Raw genomic sequence first — 20,166 nt, 5'->3', positions numbered from 1 at the left:
GTCGTCTGCACTGTTTACACCATGACAACTTTTTTTCATCCAATTTTTTTTTGAGATATATACAAGAGTTGTTACATTCTTGTACAGCCACTAGTACGCGTAGCGTTTCAGGCAGGTCCCTGGAATACGATCCCCTGCCGCGAAGAATCGTTTTTTCATCCAAGTACACATTTTACTGTTGAGTTAAACAGAGGCTACAGTTAAGGAATTGCGCCCAGTAAATCCTCCCCGGCCAGGATACGAACCCATGACATAGCGCTCGCGGAACGCCAGGCGAGTGTCTTACCACTACACCACGGAGACTGCCATTTTTATCACTTCCCCCTGGCACGCTCCCTTTATCTCACCTAGTTGAATAAACTACACCTTTATGTTTCTTGGGACACTACAGACGGTCATCAACCTGTTCCTCAACACTTAGCAATTTGACATTTCCTGGAGCGCCTCTGAAGCAGGTGTTGACTCTGGCTGTAACCCCTTCCACCTTCCCTTGTGTGTGTGTGTGTGTGTGTGTGTGTGTGTGTGTGTGTGTGTGTGTGTGTGTGTGTGTGTGTGTGTGTGTGTGTGTGTGTGTGTGAGAGAGACTCTCACTTCTACATATCACACACACTCCCAAGACTCTGTATGGAGGCATCAACCCCTATACCTCCTCTCTCCCTGACCAGCTCATCCCACTTCCTTAATTACTCCTCCTTCGCTGAAGTACTTCCTTCATTCGCATGCTTCTTAATGGGTTCATTAGAGCGTTTTCCAACATCTAGACAATATTTCTATAAGAATCTTGTATGTTGTGATCATCTCTCCTTTTCCTCGTGCAGCGAAGCCTAGTTCTCCTCAAGACTTTGTCTTGTTTAACTCTGTGATCAGTCTTGTGGCAATCTTCAAGACTTTCCGTATGTTCCGTACTGAAGTACCTGGTGTCACTAGTCAAACAATGAGTAGTGTACATGCAGCGTCAAGGCTGGCTCCCCATACACCCTCCCTACACATCCCCCTCCAAGAAAAATAATCTCGCTTTAAAGAAACAAGATTTTTGAAGATGATATTTGAGACAAGACTCAGCTGGGGCGTCCCCTCCACCTCCGTCCGGACTAGGAGCAGGCGTCCACCGCCCACACTGACAGTGTTGACCTGGAGACATAGACGCACAGAGCGTCTATGACACAGAGCCATAGACCCACTCGGACACAGAGCCATATAGACATAGACCCACTCGGACATAGAGCCATAGACCCACTCGGATATAGAGCCACAGACACATAGACCCACTTGGACATAGAACCATAGACGCACTCGGACATAGAGCCATAGAGACATAGACCCACTCGGACATAGAGCCATAGACACATAGACCCACTCGGACATAGAGCCATAGACACGTAGACCCACTCGGACACAGAGCCATAGAGACATAGATCCACTCGGACATAGAGCCATAGAGACATAGACCCACTCGGACATAGAGCCATAGAGACATAGACCCACTCGGACATAGAGACATTGACCCACTCGGACATAGAGCCATAGACCTACTCGGACATAGAGCCATATAGACATAGACCCACTCGGACATAGAGCCATAGAGACATAGACCCACTCAGACACAGCCATAGAGACATAGACCCACTCGGATATAGAGCCATAGAGACATAGACCCACTCGGACATAGAGCCATAGAGACATAGACCCACTGGGACATAGAGCCATAGAGACATAGACCCACTGGGACATAGAGCCATAGACCCACTCGTACATAGAGCCATAGAGACATAGACCCACTCGGACACAGCCATAGAGACATAGACCCACTCGGACACAGAGCCATAGACCCACTCGGACATAGAGCCATAGAAACATAGATCCACTCGGACATAGAGCCATAGAGACATAGACCCACTCAGACACAGCCATAGAGACATAGACCCACTCGGACATAGAGCCATAGAGACATAGACCCACTCAGACACAGCCATAGAGACATAGACCCACTCGGACATAGAGCCATAGAGACATAGACCCACTCGGACATAGCGCCATAGAGACATAGACCCACTCGGACACAGAGCCATAGACCCACTCGGACATAGCGCCATAGAGACATAGACCCACTCGGACACAGAGCCATAGAGACATAGACCCACTCGGACATAGAGCCACAGAGACATAGAGCCACAGAGACATAGACCCACTCGGACACAGAGCCATAGAGACATAGACCCACTCGGACACAGAGCCATAGACACGTAGACCCACTCGGACACAGAGCCATAGAGACATAGATCCACTCGGACATAGAGCCATAGAGACATAGACCCACTCGGACATAGAGCCATAGAGACATAGACCCACTCGGACATAGCGCCATAGAGACATAGACCCACTCGGACACAGAGCCATAGACACATAGACCCACTGGGACATAGAGCCATAGAGACATAGACCCACTCGGACACAGAGCCATAGAGACATAGACCCACTCGGACATAGAGACATAGACCCACTCGGACACAGAGCCATAGACACATAGACCCACTCGGACATAGAGCCATAGAGACATAGACCCACTCGGACACAGAGCCATAGAGACATAGACCCACCCGGACATAGAGCCATAGAGACATAGACCCACCCGGACATAGAGCCACAGGTACATCACACCACTGTATCATATATACATGTATCCATGTATAAAGCCATCAGAATGTATCCAAGGATACAGGGCCACGGAAGATACAGAACAACATATGAATTAAGAAAACTATAAAGAGCACAAGGCCTGTAGAATGACGATTGGGCACTGAGGAAACTGGCAAATGTACTCTAGACATTCAGTCTTTCAGCCTTATTCTACCCAGGGCCTCGTAGCCTGGTGGATAGCGCGCAGGACTCGTAATTCTGTGGCGCGGGTTCGATTCCCGCACGAGGCAGAAACAAATGGGCAAAGTGTCTTTCACCCTGAATGCCCCTGTTACCTAGCAGTAAATAGGTACCTGGGAGTTAGTCAGCTGTCACGGGCTGCTTCCTGGGGGTGGAGGCCTGGTCGAGGACCGGGCCGCGGGGACACTAAAAGCCCCGAAATCATCTCAAGATAACCTCAAGAAGATACCCACATGCGGAACATCTATATATATCCATATAAAGAGAATCTTTGCCTGTCTGAGGTTCAAGGCCCAGACGCCTAGGGTTAGTCTCACCCAAATTTTTACACGTGAAATATGAGTGTCATAGATCATTCAGGGGTCAGCCCTAGTGCCCCATTTTGAGAAATATAGGCACCATTAGCTAGCCCCCCTTCGCTTTTAATATTCAAAGAGAGCGAGAGAGAGAGAGAGAGAGAGAGAGAGAGAGAGAGAGAGAGAGAGAGAGAGAGAGAGAGAGAGAGAGAGAGAGAGAGAGAGAGAGAGAGAGGTAGATTGGAAGAGATAGTGGAGATGGAAAGGAGAGGGGGGGGGATATACCAATTGAATATCTTTGAGATCCTCCTGATTGGATAGGTGATCAGTAGCGCGGTGGGTGCAGCTCCTGGCTGTGGGTCGGGTTGTGGGGTGGGTGGAGGCTGCGACAGCTCAGGTGAAGCCAAAGGAGAGAAGCGCCATTACACCATCACGAGTATATAGCACAGGGAAGGGGTCAGGGTAAGGATCTGGCATGGGACGGTGGAGAAAGGAATGGTGGCCCAACCACTTGGACGGTCGGGGATTGAACGCTGACTAGCATGATGCGAGACCGTCGCTCTCTCTATATATCTCTCTTTTTCTCTCTATCCTCACTTCTCTGTCTCTCTCTCTCTCTCTCTCTCTCTCTCTCTCTCTCTCTCTCTCTCTCTCTCTCTCTCTCTCTCTCTCTCTCTCTCTCTCTCCCTCTCTCCCTATCTCCACTTCTCTCTCTCTCTTTCTCCACTTCACTCTCTCTTAATTTCTCCCTCTCTTATCTCTCTCTCCTTGTCTCTCTTTCAACTGAGACTAGGGCTCATAAGGGTTATCGAATGAAGTGTGCCTAGTGAAACTGCAAGCAAGAGCTGTTATCCTACCTCAGCTCATCTGAAGCCTGTTCCTCGAGACTCATTTATTTAAAGAGAATGTTCTTTGAAGCTAATTACCTATCATATAAAGAACGGGTATCTGGTGAAACTGCAAGCAAGAGTTGTAACCCTCCCTCAGCTTATTGAAACCTACAATATCCCATTTATTTGATGAATTTGTTATATGATTCATTAAGAATAAACTTTATTTAGCTCTTAAGTAACAGTCATATAAGGAACAGAATGAGAAGGTAGCCAACTGTGCGCCAGAGCCTTCATGTGATCAGATGACCTGTTGAGCGAACAAGTTCCAGATGCGAGTCAGCCTGGGAATGAATGATCACTGGTGGACTGATGTTCTTGACACCTGCAGTTCCAGCATGAGACTGTTGAAGGATGAGAGCCTTGTGTCACGGGTGCCAATTACTCCGTGGGGTTGTCCACGGAGTTGGATCAGGTTCGGAACTTTGAGAATGTTGGCCTTGTACATAACGGTAAGACCAACAACGTCACGACGGTGTTGCAGGCTCTGATGTTCAGACTTTTCACACCAGACTTGGTCAAGACTAGAGATGAGCCTTCTTGCACGGCTCTCCACTTTGTCTAAAATTCTGATGAATGATCAGACTCTCTCTCTCTCTCTTTATCCCTATTATTCCCTGCATCTTTCTGTCTCTCTCTCTTTATCCCTCACCTTCCCTTCATCTCTCTCTCTCTCTCTCTCTCTCTCTCTCTCTCTCTCTCTCTCTCTCTCTCTCTCTCTCTCTCTCTTTCTCTCTCTCTCTCTCCCCAACTGTGAGCATCCAGCCGTCGATAATATTCAGGTCCTCGTGTTATCGCTGGTGGTTCAAGGCCCTTTACAATTACCTATTTCCAATTGGCAATTCCCAGAAGAATATTCCTCGCTGGCTGTTTTTAACTGGATATTTCTCAACGTTCATTCTTACTCGTCCGTTCTGTCGGATTATCTCCGAATTAGCTATTTTTAAACTGCTGTTCCAATTTGTTTTTCCTCATATCAACTGTTTGTTGTTTTTTTTGGCTATTTTAAATGGCTTTTCTCAATAGGCTAGTTTTTGGATTTTTTGGGGCCAAACACACGACGAAACTACAACGTTGCTACAACGTTCGAACAAGTTGTAACAACGTTGCTACAACGTTCGAACAAGTTGTAACAAGTGTTGCTACAACGTTTGAACAAGTTGTAACAACGTTGCTACAACGTTCGAACAAGATGTAATAACGTTGCTACAACGTTCGAAGAAGTTGTAACAACGTTGTAACAAGATGTAATTACAACCTTATTACAAGTTGTACCAAGAGAAACATAGGGACCGTTACGTTAAGTGTTTGCAGGGTTAATTACTCTCCGGTTATTCTTAATGGTCATTTGTACATAGCCTTTTCCCCTAATTAAACATATGAGCTGCTCCTAATTGGCTTTTTGTCCTAATTAGCTGTCACCAGCTGTGCCTCGACTTATTAGCCATTCGATAACTGTTACACCAAATTAGCTATTTCTAAATGCTGTTTCAAAATGATCGCTTTCAAAATTTCTATTTCGGGAGGATGTTACGGATTTTCTTAATTATCATATGAGCTTATTTATATTTATTTATTTATATAAATACAAGATATTATTTATATAAAATACAAGAAGGTACATTGGGTTTATGCGAGGACATAGAATTGATGTTTTTACATTCTTGTAAAGCCGCTAACAAGCATAGGGTTTAGGGCAGGTCTTTAATCTAACAAGGACTTTACTTAACAAGGACTTAATCTTAAGCTGGTAATTTCGAAATTATTACGACTGTTTATTTAAAGCTGTTTCTAATTTGTCTACTCTAAATTGGTGATTTTCTGATTGGTAATACCGATTGGTATATTATTAATCTCTCTCTCTATTTTGCTCTAATTGTTAATGTTAATTAGGATATTTGTGATTGGTTAATTTGAAATTGGCTGTTATAATTATTCTAATTGGTTATGTGGAAATTGGCTGTTACAATGAGTTGTGTCTTGAGGACTTGAGAGGCGGGCGTCATCCAGTCGGGTCTAAAACCTGTACAGGCGGGAGCCGCGTGACCTCATAGTGACGTCACATCTGTAATCCGTCTTAATTACGTCACATCTGTAATCCGTCTTAGTGACGTCACATCTGTAATCCGTCTTAGTGACGTCAAAGACATCGTTCACATCATATATAACAGACAACACTGTTATCTCTTACCTTACGGGCTATTCATGCCCGTACCACCTCTTGGGTGGCTTAATCTTTATCAATCAATCAATCTCTTACCCACGACCAAAGGATCACATTGACCCCATCAAATCTACCACTTTCGGGGCTATTCATGCCCGTTCCTCCTCTTGTGGGGGTTTAATCTTCATCAATCACTCAATCAATCAGTCATCTGTTACTAGATGGGGTCTCCGGCGGTGCTCAGGTTTCCCCCTACACCCCTCCTCCTTGTTTCTCTTCACACCCCCCCCCACCCTTCCCCTCTCCCCTTTCTATCTATCCCCCCCCCAACACATTCTCTCCATCTACCATTCCACACACCCTCCCCCTGTCACCCAACACACACACCCTCCCCCTGTCACCCAACACACACATCCTCCCCCTGTCACCCAACACACACACACACACTGCCTATTTCCCCCTACACAAACTGCCTATCTCCTTCCAGCACATATGGCAGTATACCCTGTCACCTCCCGCCCTGTCTACGCACTTGCCCTCTTCCCTATTTCCTCCCTTTCTGCCCAAAACACGCTCTTCCCCATCTCCTTCCTGCCTACCCACACACACACACACACACCCTTCCCGTCTCCTCCTTCCCTGCTCAAACATGCCCTTTCTCTATCCCCTCCCTCCCTCCTTTTTCACATACCCACCTTCCCCGCCTCTCTCTCGCTACCCTTTTTTTTTCCCTGTCACTGTAACCAAATTGTTGCACCAGGAAAGCAAATCTGTCATCTGAAAATATGTTGTGAAACCTTTCCTCGGGGAGGAACTCCACTCATGTGAATGGATTGAGAACGACTACATATAATTTACCTCCTTACATAGTATTTACCTCCTTAAAATTTTCTTAGATTAAGGACCTGCCCGAAACGCTGCGCGTGCTAGTGGCTTTACAAGACTGTAATTACCATATTTGTATCCTCACATTCCTTATGTACATTCTTGTATATGCATAAATAAATAAATTAGTGCTATTATCTACTCTCTGTCCATGGTTATGTTCGGTTAAGGTTACTTTAGGTTGGTTAGGTTTCATTATACTTTGTAACATTTATACGGTATATTATTGACGTTAACGTGATATAAGGATTTCAAAAGGTATATCTAAGTGTGACTGAGAATTCTGTTTACAGAAAACCAAATTCTTCAAAGAAAATGTTTTAGCATATACTTATATTTTTTTAAACCAATTTATAATATAATAAAGTTATAGCTTGATAATAATTTCTGTTCAGGGCAAAGGTTCACTTGCCAGTTTACATGTAGACTTTTACCGGAACTGTAACATGCTTTTAGACCAACACAAATATCTAAATAACTATCCAGGTGGTTTGAGGGGAGTGCAGTTTCTCATGGTAATGGATTTCCTCTGAAGACAGGCTCGAAAATTAATATGTTAATTCATTATTATTTAAACTAATGCCTATAGTCTATAGTCTAAACTAGTCTATAAGCTCTGCACTGAATATTTCACATCCGCAGACTTTGTGAAGGAGGGGCAATGGGGCAATGACCCCCCCTTCCCCTTTATGCAGGCACTAGGATGACGCCCTCCCCCCTCCTTCCCCTATCACACTTCCGAGAAAATCACCATTAATCCTGCTTTAATGAGATTAGCCCTAAGCATCTCGTCTCCAACATCCTCTACAAGCAAATAGACATTTTCTTTTATAAAGACTTTTGTTGCATTAGATTAAATTAGGTAGAATTACCTTAGGTTAAGTTGGGTCAAGTTAGGTTAGGTCCGATACATACTAAGAAGGTTAGGATACTAACATACTAAGAAGGTTAGGTAAGGTCGGTGTTTTCTATGAAGCTTTTCAAGGTAAACTAAAATATTCACAATAAATTAGTATGTCACATATGCACTTATTTAATAAGTCAATATTGACTGTACGCAAGTGCGGGAACGGGTTGGAATTATTACGAAGCCTTACACATTCATCACCTAGGATCACCAGGAAGTTGATAGATGTGTTCCCGTTTTCCAGTTGAATCTTTGGGGTGGAAAGAATATGCTCGGTATCGGCTTGATGGGCGTCAGGCTCTTGCTCCGTTGCAGGTCACTGGACGACGTTGCTGTGGTTTTTAACCCACTTGATGTCGTCGACAGTCTTCCTGGTGGTTTTCTGTATGGGGGGTTGAGGGTCCGGGACTCACCTTCCCAGGGACTCAATAGGTGTTGTTGTTGTTGATTTAGGGGCGACGACGATCGTGGGATCGGATGCGCTCCACCATATCCGTGAAGATTCAAACACTAAGCCCGGAAAGGTTGAATCGTCAAGCCTAATCGCGAAACAAATGACGCCATCACTGCAAATTATTATGCCTCACGGCAAATAAACGCACAGACAGGCAGATGATTGGGGAGCTAGGAGCCCCTCAGAATGACAGGTACCAACCCCGCCCCACTCAGAGAACACTGGTTGGCAAAACCAAAAACGCAGTCCTCAACTAAAAGGCAAAAGTCATCCAGGCAGAGCAGAAGCCAGCCGCCCACTGCGGCTGAGGACACACCAGGAGTCCACCAACTCCCAGCACCTCTCAGCCAAGCCGGCACCGGACACCGTCACCCCGCCGGGAGAACCAGCCAGAGAACGTTCAAAATCTGTCAGCTATCCTGTGACCCAAGGCGCCAGGCGTCGTACAATCCGGACCGTTGAATAGGGATGCCAAACGACAGTATCAAATCCAAAACGCGAAAACAGAACGTAATCCGGCGGCTCCCAGGCAGTGGAGGTGTCCAGACCTCCGCTCGTCATGGTTGAACCAGGAGTCGACTCTATAGGTGGCCAAGCATCTAACAGTGTCTTTATCTGCCGCAATCACAATAGTTTTTCCACCAAAAGGCGACGTGTAGGGGCAAAGCTTTTCTCCCTTCCCCGTCCCCCACTATACACGGAAACGCTAGGGAAGGGTAGGGACATCCGTCTGGAAGTTGAGCTGCCGTGGCGCCTGTGTCAACATCATCATCCTGGATTACTTTTCTTATTTTCCCAGTTGATTGGTCGAAAACGTAAACAAACTAGCGTTCGTCAGTAATCAACCCGGATTTTGATTTATTAATATTCCTGACACATTGCTGGCTTTTTTTCACGGTTTTTCTCTGCATTTATGTTAGTTTGGCCTGCTGGTTATTTTGATGCATATTTTATGCATAGTAATACCTTGCTTGTGATGTAATCATCAAATTGATTTGCTTACTGAATGTTGTTGTAGCTTCGCGCTGCTTGTAGGTAGTTCCTCGCTGCTCGTAAGTCATCTGTTAGTAACTTAGTAACAGAACATTGAGGAACATGAACGCAGTTAAACTGTTTTTGGTTATACATCCCTGCTGCTTGCTCTTTGTCTGCTTATTATTCTATATATATATATATATATATATATATATATATATATATATATATATATATATATATATATATATATATATATATATATATATATATATAATTTATTTGGTTGCATATTGGCTTGGGGGCCATTTCAGCTTCTTCGTGTGTATATATATATATATATATATATATATATATATATATATATATATATATATATATATATATATATATATATATATATATATATATATATATATATTAGTATATATTAGTATATTTTGGTAGCAGTCTTTCTTGTAAACATATGTTGTTGAATATGACCAAAAAGGTAAGATTAATAATTCTAACACGAATCTTCTCAATATTTCTTATGTTTTTCTTCACTGTCGGTGGTTATAAAAGTAACAATTCTCCGAAATTAATTTGTTAATTGTCTGACGCCTGAACGCGTTTTGTAATTCGTATTACATTTTCAAAGACTTAATTTACACACAAATTCTTCATACTTATACTCTATTGGATGAGGTGATATGGCACCAAGTACGTATATGTACAAGAGGAGTGTTATCAACGCTTACGTCAACCGTGCTCTAAGCCACAGCTCAGGATGGAAGCAAGTCAATGAAGAACTCTGTAGGGTAAGGCAAGACCTAGTCAACAATGGCTTCTCTAACGTTTTCGTTGAAGACATCATAAAAAGAAAGGTAAAACGCCATGCAACTTCAGAAGAGTCAACTAACACAACACTTGTACCCCCAATTAGGCTATTTCACAGGAACTTCTTTTCGGCGGCTCATAAAACGGAGGAAAGGGTCCTGAAAGATATTGTTGATAGGAACGTCATCCCTACAGACAAAAATCAGAAAATACAATTGATAATTTATTATAAAACAAAAAAAAACGGCCAATCTACTCATGAAAAATTCCCCAGATATCAAGCAGAACGCTTTGAAGGAGACCAACGTCGTCTATACCTTTAAATGCCCACTTGGGGACTGTAAGCCCCAAAGAACTCAGTATATAGGCAAGACAACAACGTCTTTTTCTAGGCGACTAACAATGCATAAGCAACAGGGCGCCATCAAGGAACACATAATCTCTTCCCACAACCAGACCATCACCAGAAAAATCTTAACAAACAAAACAGAAATCATCGATAGGTACTGCAATAGCAGGCGGCTAACTGACATCAGCGAGGCACTACACATCAAAAAGTCAACACCAGCAATCAACAGCCAATTAATGCACAACTATATTCTACCCACTTCAAGACCCCGAACCAATATGGAAGCAGCAAGAGGAAGTATAGGCCAATCGGCCTTCTGCAGTTACTTCCATTCATATGTTCACTTATCCAATTTATACCCATTGTTTCGTGTTCTGTCTTGTGTTTGTCACCTCACCCAAAACTTTTGTACCATATCACCTCATCCAATAGAGTATAAGTACGAAGAATTTGTGTGTAAATTAAGTCTTTGAAAATGTAATACGAATTACGAAACGCGTTCAGGCGTCAGACAATTAAAAAATAAATTTCGGAGAATTGTTATTTTTATTACCACCGACAGTGAAGAAAAACATAAGAAATATTGAGAAGATTCGTGTTAGAATTATTAATCTTAACTTTTCGGTCATATTCAACAACACACATATTATATATATATATATATATATATATATATATATATATATATATATATATATATATATATATATATATATATATATATCTTACCTTTTCGGACATATTCAACAACATATATATATATATATATATATATATATATATATATATATATATATATATATATATGTCGTACCTAGTAGCCAGAGCGCACTTCTCAGCCTACTATGCAAGGCCCGATTTGCCTAATAAGCCAAGTTTTCATGAATTAATTCTTTTTCGGCAACCTAACCTACCTAACCTAACCTAACCTAACTTTTTAGGCTACCTAACCTAACCTAACCAATAAAGATAGGTTAGGATAGGTTAGGTAGGGTTGGTTAGGTTCGGTCATATATCTACGTTAATTTTAACTCCAATAAAAAAAAAATGACCTCATACATAATGAAATGGGTAGCTTTATCATTTCATAAGAAAAAAATTAGAGAAAATATATTAATTCAGGAAAACTTGGCTTATTAGGCAAATCGGGCCTTGCATAGGCTGAGAAGTGCGTTCTGGCTATTAGGTACGACATATATATATATATATATATATATATATATATATATATATATATATATATATATATATATAATTATTTTAATTGTCATGTCAGTTCTCACTCTTCTTATTCCTTAATCTACCTAACTCTTCTTTACTTCTCATTTCCTTCTGTCTTTATAATCTCATTTTTTGTTGCTGTTCTTACTCTTAATGTTCCATTTGTTAATCTTCATTTTGTTTCTCCTTTTCATTTTTTCCATCATCTTCCTCCTCACTCTCCTCTCTTCTGTCATCCTCTCCCTCATTCTCCTCTATTCCATCCTTCTCTCTTCCATCATTCTTCTCCACCTCATCAATTCTTTGCCCTCCTCACCAATTTCAATCACCCTCCTCACCACCACCCAATCTCCCTTACCACCACCCCTATACCCACTCACCACAGCACTACCTACTTGCTCCCACAGTTCGCAGGAGTCTTCGCCTTTAAGTTCCGGATGTCCGATCTTGAGGAGCTCGTGTCAACGACGGAGGGCAGGGAGGTGAGGGTGACTGCCACAGTTGGCGACGCCTACTGGGATGTGGCACACTCCGGCTACGCCTCCACCAGGATCTTCAGCTCCGCCATCAAGCTGGACTTTTTGGGAGAGTCGCCACAGGTTCTACGGCCCGCCATGCCATTCAAGTTCTACGTGAGTTCACCCAAAGAATACTACGATTGATCACGTTTTCTTTAATTGTGAATATATACTTTTCTCGTTAAGGATGCGTATTAATCATGATAATAACAATAATTGTAATAATTATCAGTATATATGCATGCCTTAAGCCTTAAACTTATCATAAACTATTAATCACAGCAGTTACGACTATTAGCAATCATTAAGACTTAATAACTATCAACACCGCCATAACCTGACCCTACAATAATATAAGCACTGGTGCAGTCAGCATCTCATTCTTAGCCCTGCTCCTGTGCCAGGTAAGTCCTCAACGGGCTCACCATAGTCCGTGCTACTTGGAACTTTTTGTTCCCATTAGCTGAATCTTAAATAACATCATCTCATTCTTCGACTTTAACCCTTAACAGCTGTCGGCGACGCAACATGATGGTTCCAAGGTGCCGGAGTGGCGCCTGTCCCGCCACCGGCTGCTGGTGAGCCCCGAGGTGACGCTCTACACCGGCGAGAGACGGAAGCTGCTCTCCCGCACCGTCAAGATGACCCACGCCCGCTACGCCCTCTGGGAGGCCGAGCTCGACCTCCACGGGGAGCTAGGTGGGTCAGCCTTCTCTTGTACCTGATGCTGCCTTTCCCTTCTTATAGACACCCGTCTCTGTTCAGGTTCTTCCTCCGTTTTCTGTCTATTTCCCTCCTTCCGTTTCTTGTTCGGTCTCTGTTTAACTGTATTCATTTTTTCCACCTCTTCCTTTCTAACTCCTCCTGTCCATTTCTTCTTTTATTCGCTTGTTTGTCCGTTCGTTCCGTGACCCGTTTGTGTTACTCGTGTTTTTAATGTCCTTGTTTTTCTTCTCGCGGGCTGCTTGGAGGTTATCCTGGGATGTGACTTTCTTGCTGATTCGTGTGGAGGATGGCTGAAGGTGGCCGAAGCCTGGGTCATCAGACTCCTGCACTCTCCGGTGTTTCCAGGGATGGATGGTTATGTATGGACCATCGTATACGGACCATCCAACAGGGATGGTCTTCCCCAGGTGGGGAAGGAGGGTGTTGCTGATTGGCCCCAGAGGAGACTACACCTAATTTACCTTGTAGGTCCTCAAAAAGCTCTTGTAAAAATATGCTGTGTCCGGATTGATCCTTCAATTATTTTTGGGATTGATTAATATGAGTCACCATGGACACTCACCCAGCTTGGTGGTGTCTGGTGCTTCTTTAAGGGTGTTTGATGTTGGAGTCTGATCTCTCAGGACTGACTCTGACCTGGGTGTCTGATTGACCTGAGTATCTACTTGGATTATCAGGGATCGAACGTCGACCTACAAGAAGCGATGCCCTCGCTGGACCGACCAGTGCAAGTAACAGGAGTTGGAGGTATCTAACTAAGATAAAGTATCTAAGTATCTAACTAAGGTATCTAAGAGGTATATAGAGGTTAGGTGTATCTCCCAATACTTGTGTTTGTCGGTGTTTATCCTACGACCACCAGCCTTTCCATCCAACTCTTCCTGATGACAGTTTTCTTCTTCGATCCCATGGACATCAGATCAGCTATGATCAGATTCCCCTCGGATCATAACTGACTGTTCAACTTGTTCCATTCTCTCGACAAGTTCGTCTGTGAAGCTTCCAGCTATGAACCTTTGGTCTGGGCCTTTGCTGCCACATAACACCAACAGCCAAACCACGGCTGGTCAAAAAGCTTGGGCACGCCATTGTGGTGAGAAATCAAAACAAGCGGGAAGCAGTTGGGTATGAAGCTGCCTCGCATGGGGTCCTCCAGGTGATTCATATAATCCCGAAATAATGTTTTCCTTACCTGTCTCTGGCTGCAGCGGACGTCGAGGTCGCCATGGAGATCGAGTCGCTACGTCTGGACGCTGAGCTGAAGGACGCCGTTGGGAGCCGGTCGTACGCCTCCCTCATCACCGTGGCCCACCACTCCCCCAAGGGCCGCCACCTTCAGGTTACCACCAGCACCAGGAGCCCCAAGGTGCGTCCTCTCTCATCACAGTGTAATAACGTGTTCATGCATGGTGGGTACTAATACATGGTGGGCATATGTACTTGTTTCAGTGCATATACATATTTTCTGTATACATATACATGTATCCAGTGTACATATATATGAATCTTGTGTACATATAGGTCTGAACTGTATTTATATATATGTTTACAATACACTCCACGGTGCTCACTCTCTCACACTTACTCATTCACTCACTCATTCAGTCACTCACTAATCCACCTTCCCTCACTCAGCCACTCACTCCTCCCCTCCCCCCCCTCCCTCCCTCTCTCTCTCTCTCTCCCTCTCTCTCTCTCTCTCTCTCTCTCTCTCTCTCTCTCTCTCTCTCTCTCTCTTTCTCTCCTCCCCTTCACATCAGTTACCCATCCACACACAAGTCCCCGTACCCATCGTGTCACCCACTAACTGCCTCTCTCTCCCTCCACAGGTGGGCGAGTACGTCATCCTCCACGTCAGGAGCAACTTCTACCTGGAGAAGTTCCGCTACGTGTTGCTGAGCAAGGGCATGGTCATCGAGGCCGGCCAGCAGCGGATGGAGGTGGGTCCTGGGAGCTCCTCTTGCTCTTGGAAGAGTGCTCCTCTGTCTTGGGAAAGAGCTCTTGTATGTTGGTAGAGAGCTCCTCACCTATGGGATGAGTCCCTCTTTGTTGACGGGGGAGAGCTCCTCTTGAGAGCTCTAGGGAATAGTTTTGGTCAAAATTACTGGGATGGGGAGAGGGGTTGAGGGTAACCCGGGTGTAAACGTGAGCACTCTCTGAAGGCGTGCAGCGGACGACACAAACACGGCTGTTATCTTGAGGTTATCTTGAGATGATTTCAGGGCTTTAGTGTCCCCGCGGCCCGGTCCTCGACCAGGCCTCCACCCCCAGGAAGCAGCCCGTGACAGCTGACTAACACCCAGGTACCTATTTACTGCTAGGTAACAGGGGCATTCAGGGTGAAAGAAACTTTGCCCATTTGTTTCTGCCTCGTGCGGGAATCGAACCCGCGCCACAGAATTACGAGTCCTGCGCGCTATCCACCAGGCTACGAGGCTCCCCTACCAGTGTCGTCCCATGTATATAGGGAGTCGGCGGCTGAGCGGAGAGAACACTGAACGCGTGATCCAGTGGTCCCGGGTTCGATCCCGGGCGCCGGCGAGAAACAATGGGCAGAGTTTCTTTCACCCTGATGCCCCTGTTACCTAGCAGTAAATAGGTACCTGGGAGTTAGTCAGCTGTCACGGGCTGCTTCCTGGGGGTGGAGGCCTGGTCGAGGACCAGGGCCGCGGGGACACTAAAGCCCCGAAATCATCTCAAGATAACACCAGGAGCCTCACAGACAAAATAGGTGATATAAAGTGTTCGTGTGAGGATATAAACAACAGAACGAACAGTTGGGCAAATGGGGAGCGGGGGGGGGGTGGACCTTTTGTCCTGTCCTCGACGAGGCCACTAGAGAGATAGGGGGCCCTTCAGGTAATTCCTGGTAAATATTATTGCTCCAACAGGAACGTGGATGGAAGGTAGACAATAGGAACGATTAGCTACATATTAAAGCAACTACAGGTAAATTACAGGTAAACTGCTGGTTAAAACTCTCAGGTTAATTAACTCACAGACCCACAAAACCCCCCGGACTCACAGACCCACAAAACCCCCCGGACCCACACACCCACAAAACCCCCCGGACCCACACACCCACAAAACCCCCCGGACTCACAGACCCACAAAACCCCCCGGACCCACACACCCACAAAACCCCCGGACTCACAGACCCACAAAACCCCCCGGACTCACAGACCCACAAAACCCCCCGGACCCACACACCCACAAAACCCCCGGACTCACAGACCCACAAAACCCCCGGACTCACAGACCCACAAAACCCCCCGGACTCACAGACCTACAAAACCCCCGGACTCACAGACCCACAAAACCCCCCGGACCCACACACCCACAAAACCCCCGGACTCACAGACCCACAAAACCCCCCGGACTCACAGACCCACAAAACCCCCCGGACCCACACACCCACAAAACCCCCGGACTCACAGACCCACAAAACCCCCCGGACTCACAGACCCACAAAACCCCCCGGACCCACACACCCACAAAACCCCCGGACTCACAGACCCACAAAACCCCCCGGACTCACAGACCCACAAAACCCCCCGGACTCACAGACCCACAAAACCCCCCGGACTCACAGACCCACAAAACCCCCCGGACCCACACACCCACAAAACCCCCGGACTCACAGACCCACAAAACCCCCCGGACCCACACACCCACAAAACCCCCGGACTCACAGACCCACAAAACCCCCCGGACTCACAGACCCACAAAACCCCCCGGACCCACACACCCACAAAACCCCCGGACTCACAGACCCACAAAACCCCCCGGACTCACAGACCCACAAAACCCCCCGGACCCACACACCCACAAAACCACCGGACTCACAGACCCACAAAACCCCCCGGACTCACAGACCTACAAAACCCCCGGACTCACAGACCCACAAAACCCCTTTGATTACTAAACGCGTGCTTCACTATCGTGCGAGGGTGGCATTGTGTTTCTTTTCCTGGGAATTGCGGGATTAAGCTTGACATAGGGGGATCGAACTGGAGACTACATTAACAGGAGCTCGCACCGCTGTGATCAAAAACATTGTAGTGCAAAATTTAACCAATTGGTTTTGAATGTGGTGGATACGTAATCGTAACATTCGCTCCACTTTCATCCTTCCTGTCTTCAATTTTGTTTTGTTTGAGAGAGTGAGACCTTTCTCGCTTTCTTTTCTAACTAATACACAAACACACATACATTATGGTGTATGGCAAACGTCTGGTTATCGTTCAGCACCTTGGACAAAGGTCTCTTCCAAGCTCTTCCTTTGGGACCTATTATTAGGAATGCTGGCCTAGCGTGGAACCCCCTGCCTAAAAAAAAAAAAAAGTAGAAAAGGTCCAAAAATATGCAAAAAGGCTTGTTCCCGAGCTAAGGGGACTGAGCTACGAAGAAAGTCTGGACCTCCCGACACAGAGGGAAACAAGAAAGAGAGCAGACATGATAACAACATACAAGATTCTAAGGGGAAAACGAGCAAGTAGACAAAGAAACAATATCAAGGTGAAGAACGGTAGAATGAGGGAGACATTGAAACTAGAAACAAAGGAACTGCTTCAAGTTAAGAGTCACAAGTCAATAACAGATAAAATGAGGAAACTGTTCAAGACACATTTTTAAATATAAATTTATAAGAAAATTGATAAGAAAAACTAGTGAGAAAAAAAGGCATTGATCTATTGATGGTCGAAAGGCGGGGCTTAAGAGTCGATACTTGATCCTGCAAGCATATAACTAGGTAAGAACACATAGATGTGTACACACATACACGCTGAATAATTCTGTAGCATATATATATACCTGGAGCTAATATCAAAACTAGATGAAATAGGACACCGAATTGCATGCAGTAGTGAACGCAGGAAGATACCAGAGGCCAGTGAACGCCACCAATCTCACGCGGACGGACGTGAACGCAGGAAGATACCAGAGGCCAGTGAACGCCAGTAATCTCACACGGACGGGCGTAAACACAGGCAGATACCAGAGGCCAGTGAACGCCACCAATCTCACACGGACGGACGTAAACACAGATGTAACATCACACGGGAGCATATATATCAGACCTAATATTCCTGGATGGTATACTGACGTGTCCTCTCCACTCGTATGCCTTATTAACCTTCCTTCCTCACTCCTTCCATCTCTCACTAGAACTGCCATCATGTGCCTCCCTCCCCCAGGAACCACTCGACTACCCTACATCTAACTTTCAAGACTCTTCAAGACAGGAAACACCCCTCTTCCCCCCGCCCTTGCACTCACCCCAGATCCACTGGGCCACTTCTCCTCTTCTGCTTCCATAGGATTCAAAGACAAATGAAAGGCCCCATCAAAAGTCACCAAGACCATAGAAGCTGTCAAGACAAAGAGCCTTAAGGTCTGATATACAAATTCAGATAATGTGACTACTAAACCAGAGGAATTGTTAGAGAGAGAGAGAGAGAGAGAGAGAGAGAGAGAGAGAGAGAGAGAGAGAGAGAGAGAGAGAGAGAGAGAGAGAGAGAGAGTAGAAAAGCTCGAACTAGAGGAAAGGCGAATCAGCGGGTACATGATAACAACGTCAAAGATATTACTGTAATGTTCAGCATGAGAAGCGAGGGAACCAGAGGGCATGGATGAAGCCTGGAAACACTGACGGACCAGAGAGACGTCAGGAAATGTTCTCCAGCATAAAGATCAAAAGTAAGTTAAATGAGGAGAGAGTTGAAGCAAATTCAATAAGCAGCTATAAAAGGAAATGGGACAAGAAATTGGAGGGATCAAAGCCATTGCACTAACTGACCAGGAGAGGGGAAAGGTGAGGTGAGGAGCTATTGCTCAACCTTGTCGAAACTGCTGGATGCATACTAGAGCGTAACTGGGCTCTTGGGTGACACACACACACACACACACACACACACACACACACACACACACACACACACACACACACACACACACACACACACACACACACACACAAAACCTGGCAACTCGCCATCTATTTTTACTCTCCCAGTATCCGGATAAAGATGATAACAGCATCCGGAACCATCCGTAAAGCTAGACACACTTTTCCTGGACATCCTCGGCAAGAGAGTATTCGATAATGTCCAAAGTTGGACCAAACTATTAGCGTTAATGTGAGACGTTTTGCTAAAGTTGGAAACTCTTGTCTCTGATAGGGATGAAATACGTAGTCAACGCCAGTCGACTGTCTGTCTGCCTGCCTGCCTGTCTGCCTGCCTGCCTGTCTGTCTGCCTGCCTGTCTGTTTGTCTCTTTCTATATATGCCTTCCCCTCTCACCTTGCAGGCGTCCCTCAAGACCTTCCCTCTGCCGCTGTCGGCAGAGGTGGCCGGAGTGGCCACCGTGGTTGTCTTCACCGTTGGACGCGACGAAGAACTGGTGGCGGACGCCCTGACTTTCCCCGTGGACGCCCTCACCAGGAAGGGCCTCCGGGTGTCCCTGCAGGAGGACGCCGGGCATGAGGGTCTCAGGGTCACCGTCTCGGCTATCCCCGGCAGCCGAGTATCGTTGGCAGGGTCTCACTGGGCCTCCTACAGTATGCAGGCCGGCAACGACCTCACGCACTCCAAGGTTAGTCGTCCCTGTCATGGCTAGTCGCCCCTGTCATGGTTAGTCGTCCCTGTCATGGCTAGTCGCCCCTGTCATGGTTAGTCGTCCCTGTCATGGCTAGTCGCCCCTGGCATGGTTAGTCGTCCCTGTCATGGTATAATCATCCCAGACTGAGGACCCCCGGCCAAGACTGGGGACCCCCGGCCAAGACTGGGCACCCCGGCTAAGACTGGGGACCCCCCGGCCAAGACTGGGCACCCCGGCCAAGACTGGGCACCCCGGCCAAGACTGGGCACCCCGGCCAAGACTGGGCATCCCGGCCAAGACTGGGGACCCCCGGCCAAGACTGGGGACCCCGGCCAAAACTGGGGACCCCCGGCCAAGACTGGGCACCCCGGCCAAGACTGGGCATCCCGGCCAAGACTGGGCATCCCGGCCAAGACTGGGGACCCCCGGCCAAGACTGGGGACCCCCGGCCAAGACTGGGGACCCCCGGCCAAGACTGGGGAC

General features: G+C 46.1%; 1 protein-coding gene across 1 annotated transcript in view; it reads left to right on the top strand.

Annotated features, from left to right (window-relative positions):
- LOC123767956 (CD109 antigen) overlaps positions 1–20,166 on the top strand; it is a 457,870-nt gene that overhangs the window by 368,580 nt on the left and 69,124 nt on the right. The window contains exons 7-11 of the mRNA XM_069306687.1: positions 12,245–12,469; positions 12,868–13,054; positions 14,290–14,447; positions 14,911–15,021; positions 19,393–19,677. Of these exons, the coding sequence (XP_069162788.1) occupies positions 12,245–12,469; positions 12,868–13,054; positions 14,290–14,447; positions 14,911–15,021; positions 19,393–19,677 (966 nt within the window). The remainder of the gene's footprint in view (positions 1–12,244; positions 12,470–12,867; positions 13,055–14,289; positions 14,448–14,910; positions 15,022–19,392; positions 19,678–20,166) is intronic.

Source organism: Procambarus clarkii, chromosome 58, assembly GCF_040958095.1.
Source record: "Procambarus clarkii isolate CNS0578487 chromosome 58, FALCON_Pclarkii_2.0, whole genome shotgun sequence".
Lineage (NCBI taxonomy): Eukaryota > Metazoa > Arthropoda > Malacostraca > Decapoda > Cambaridae > Procambarus > Procambarus clarkii.
Note: the sequence above shows the minus strand (reverse complement) of the source record. Positions and strands in the feature narration are given on the sequence as shown.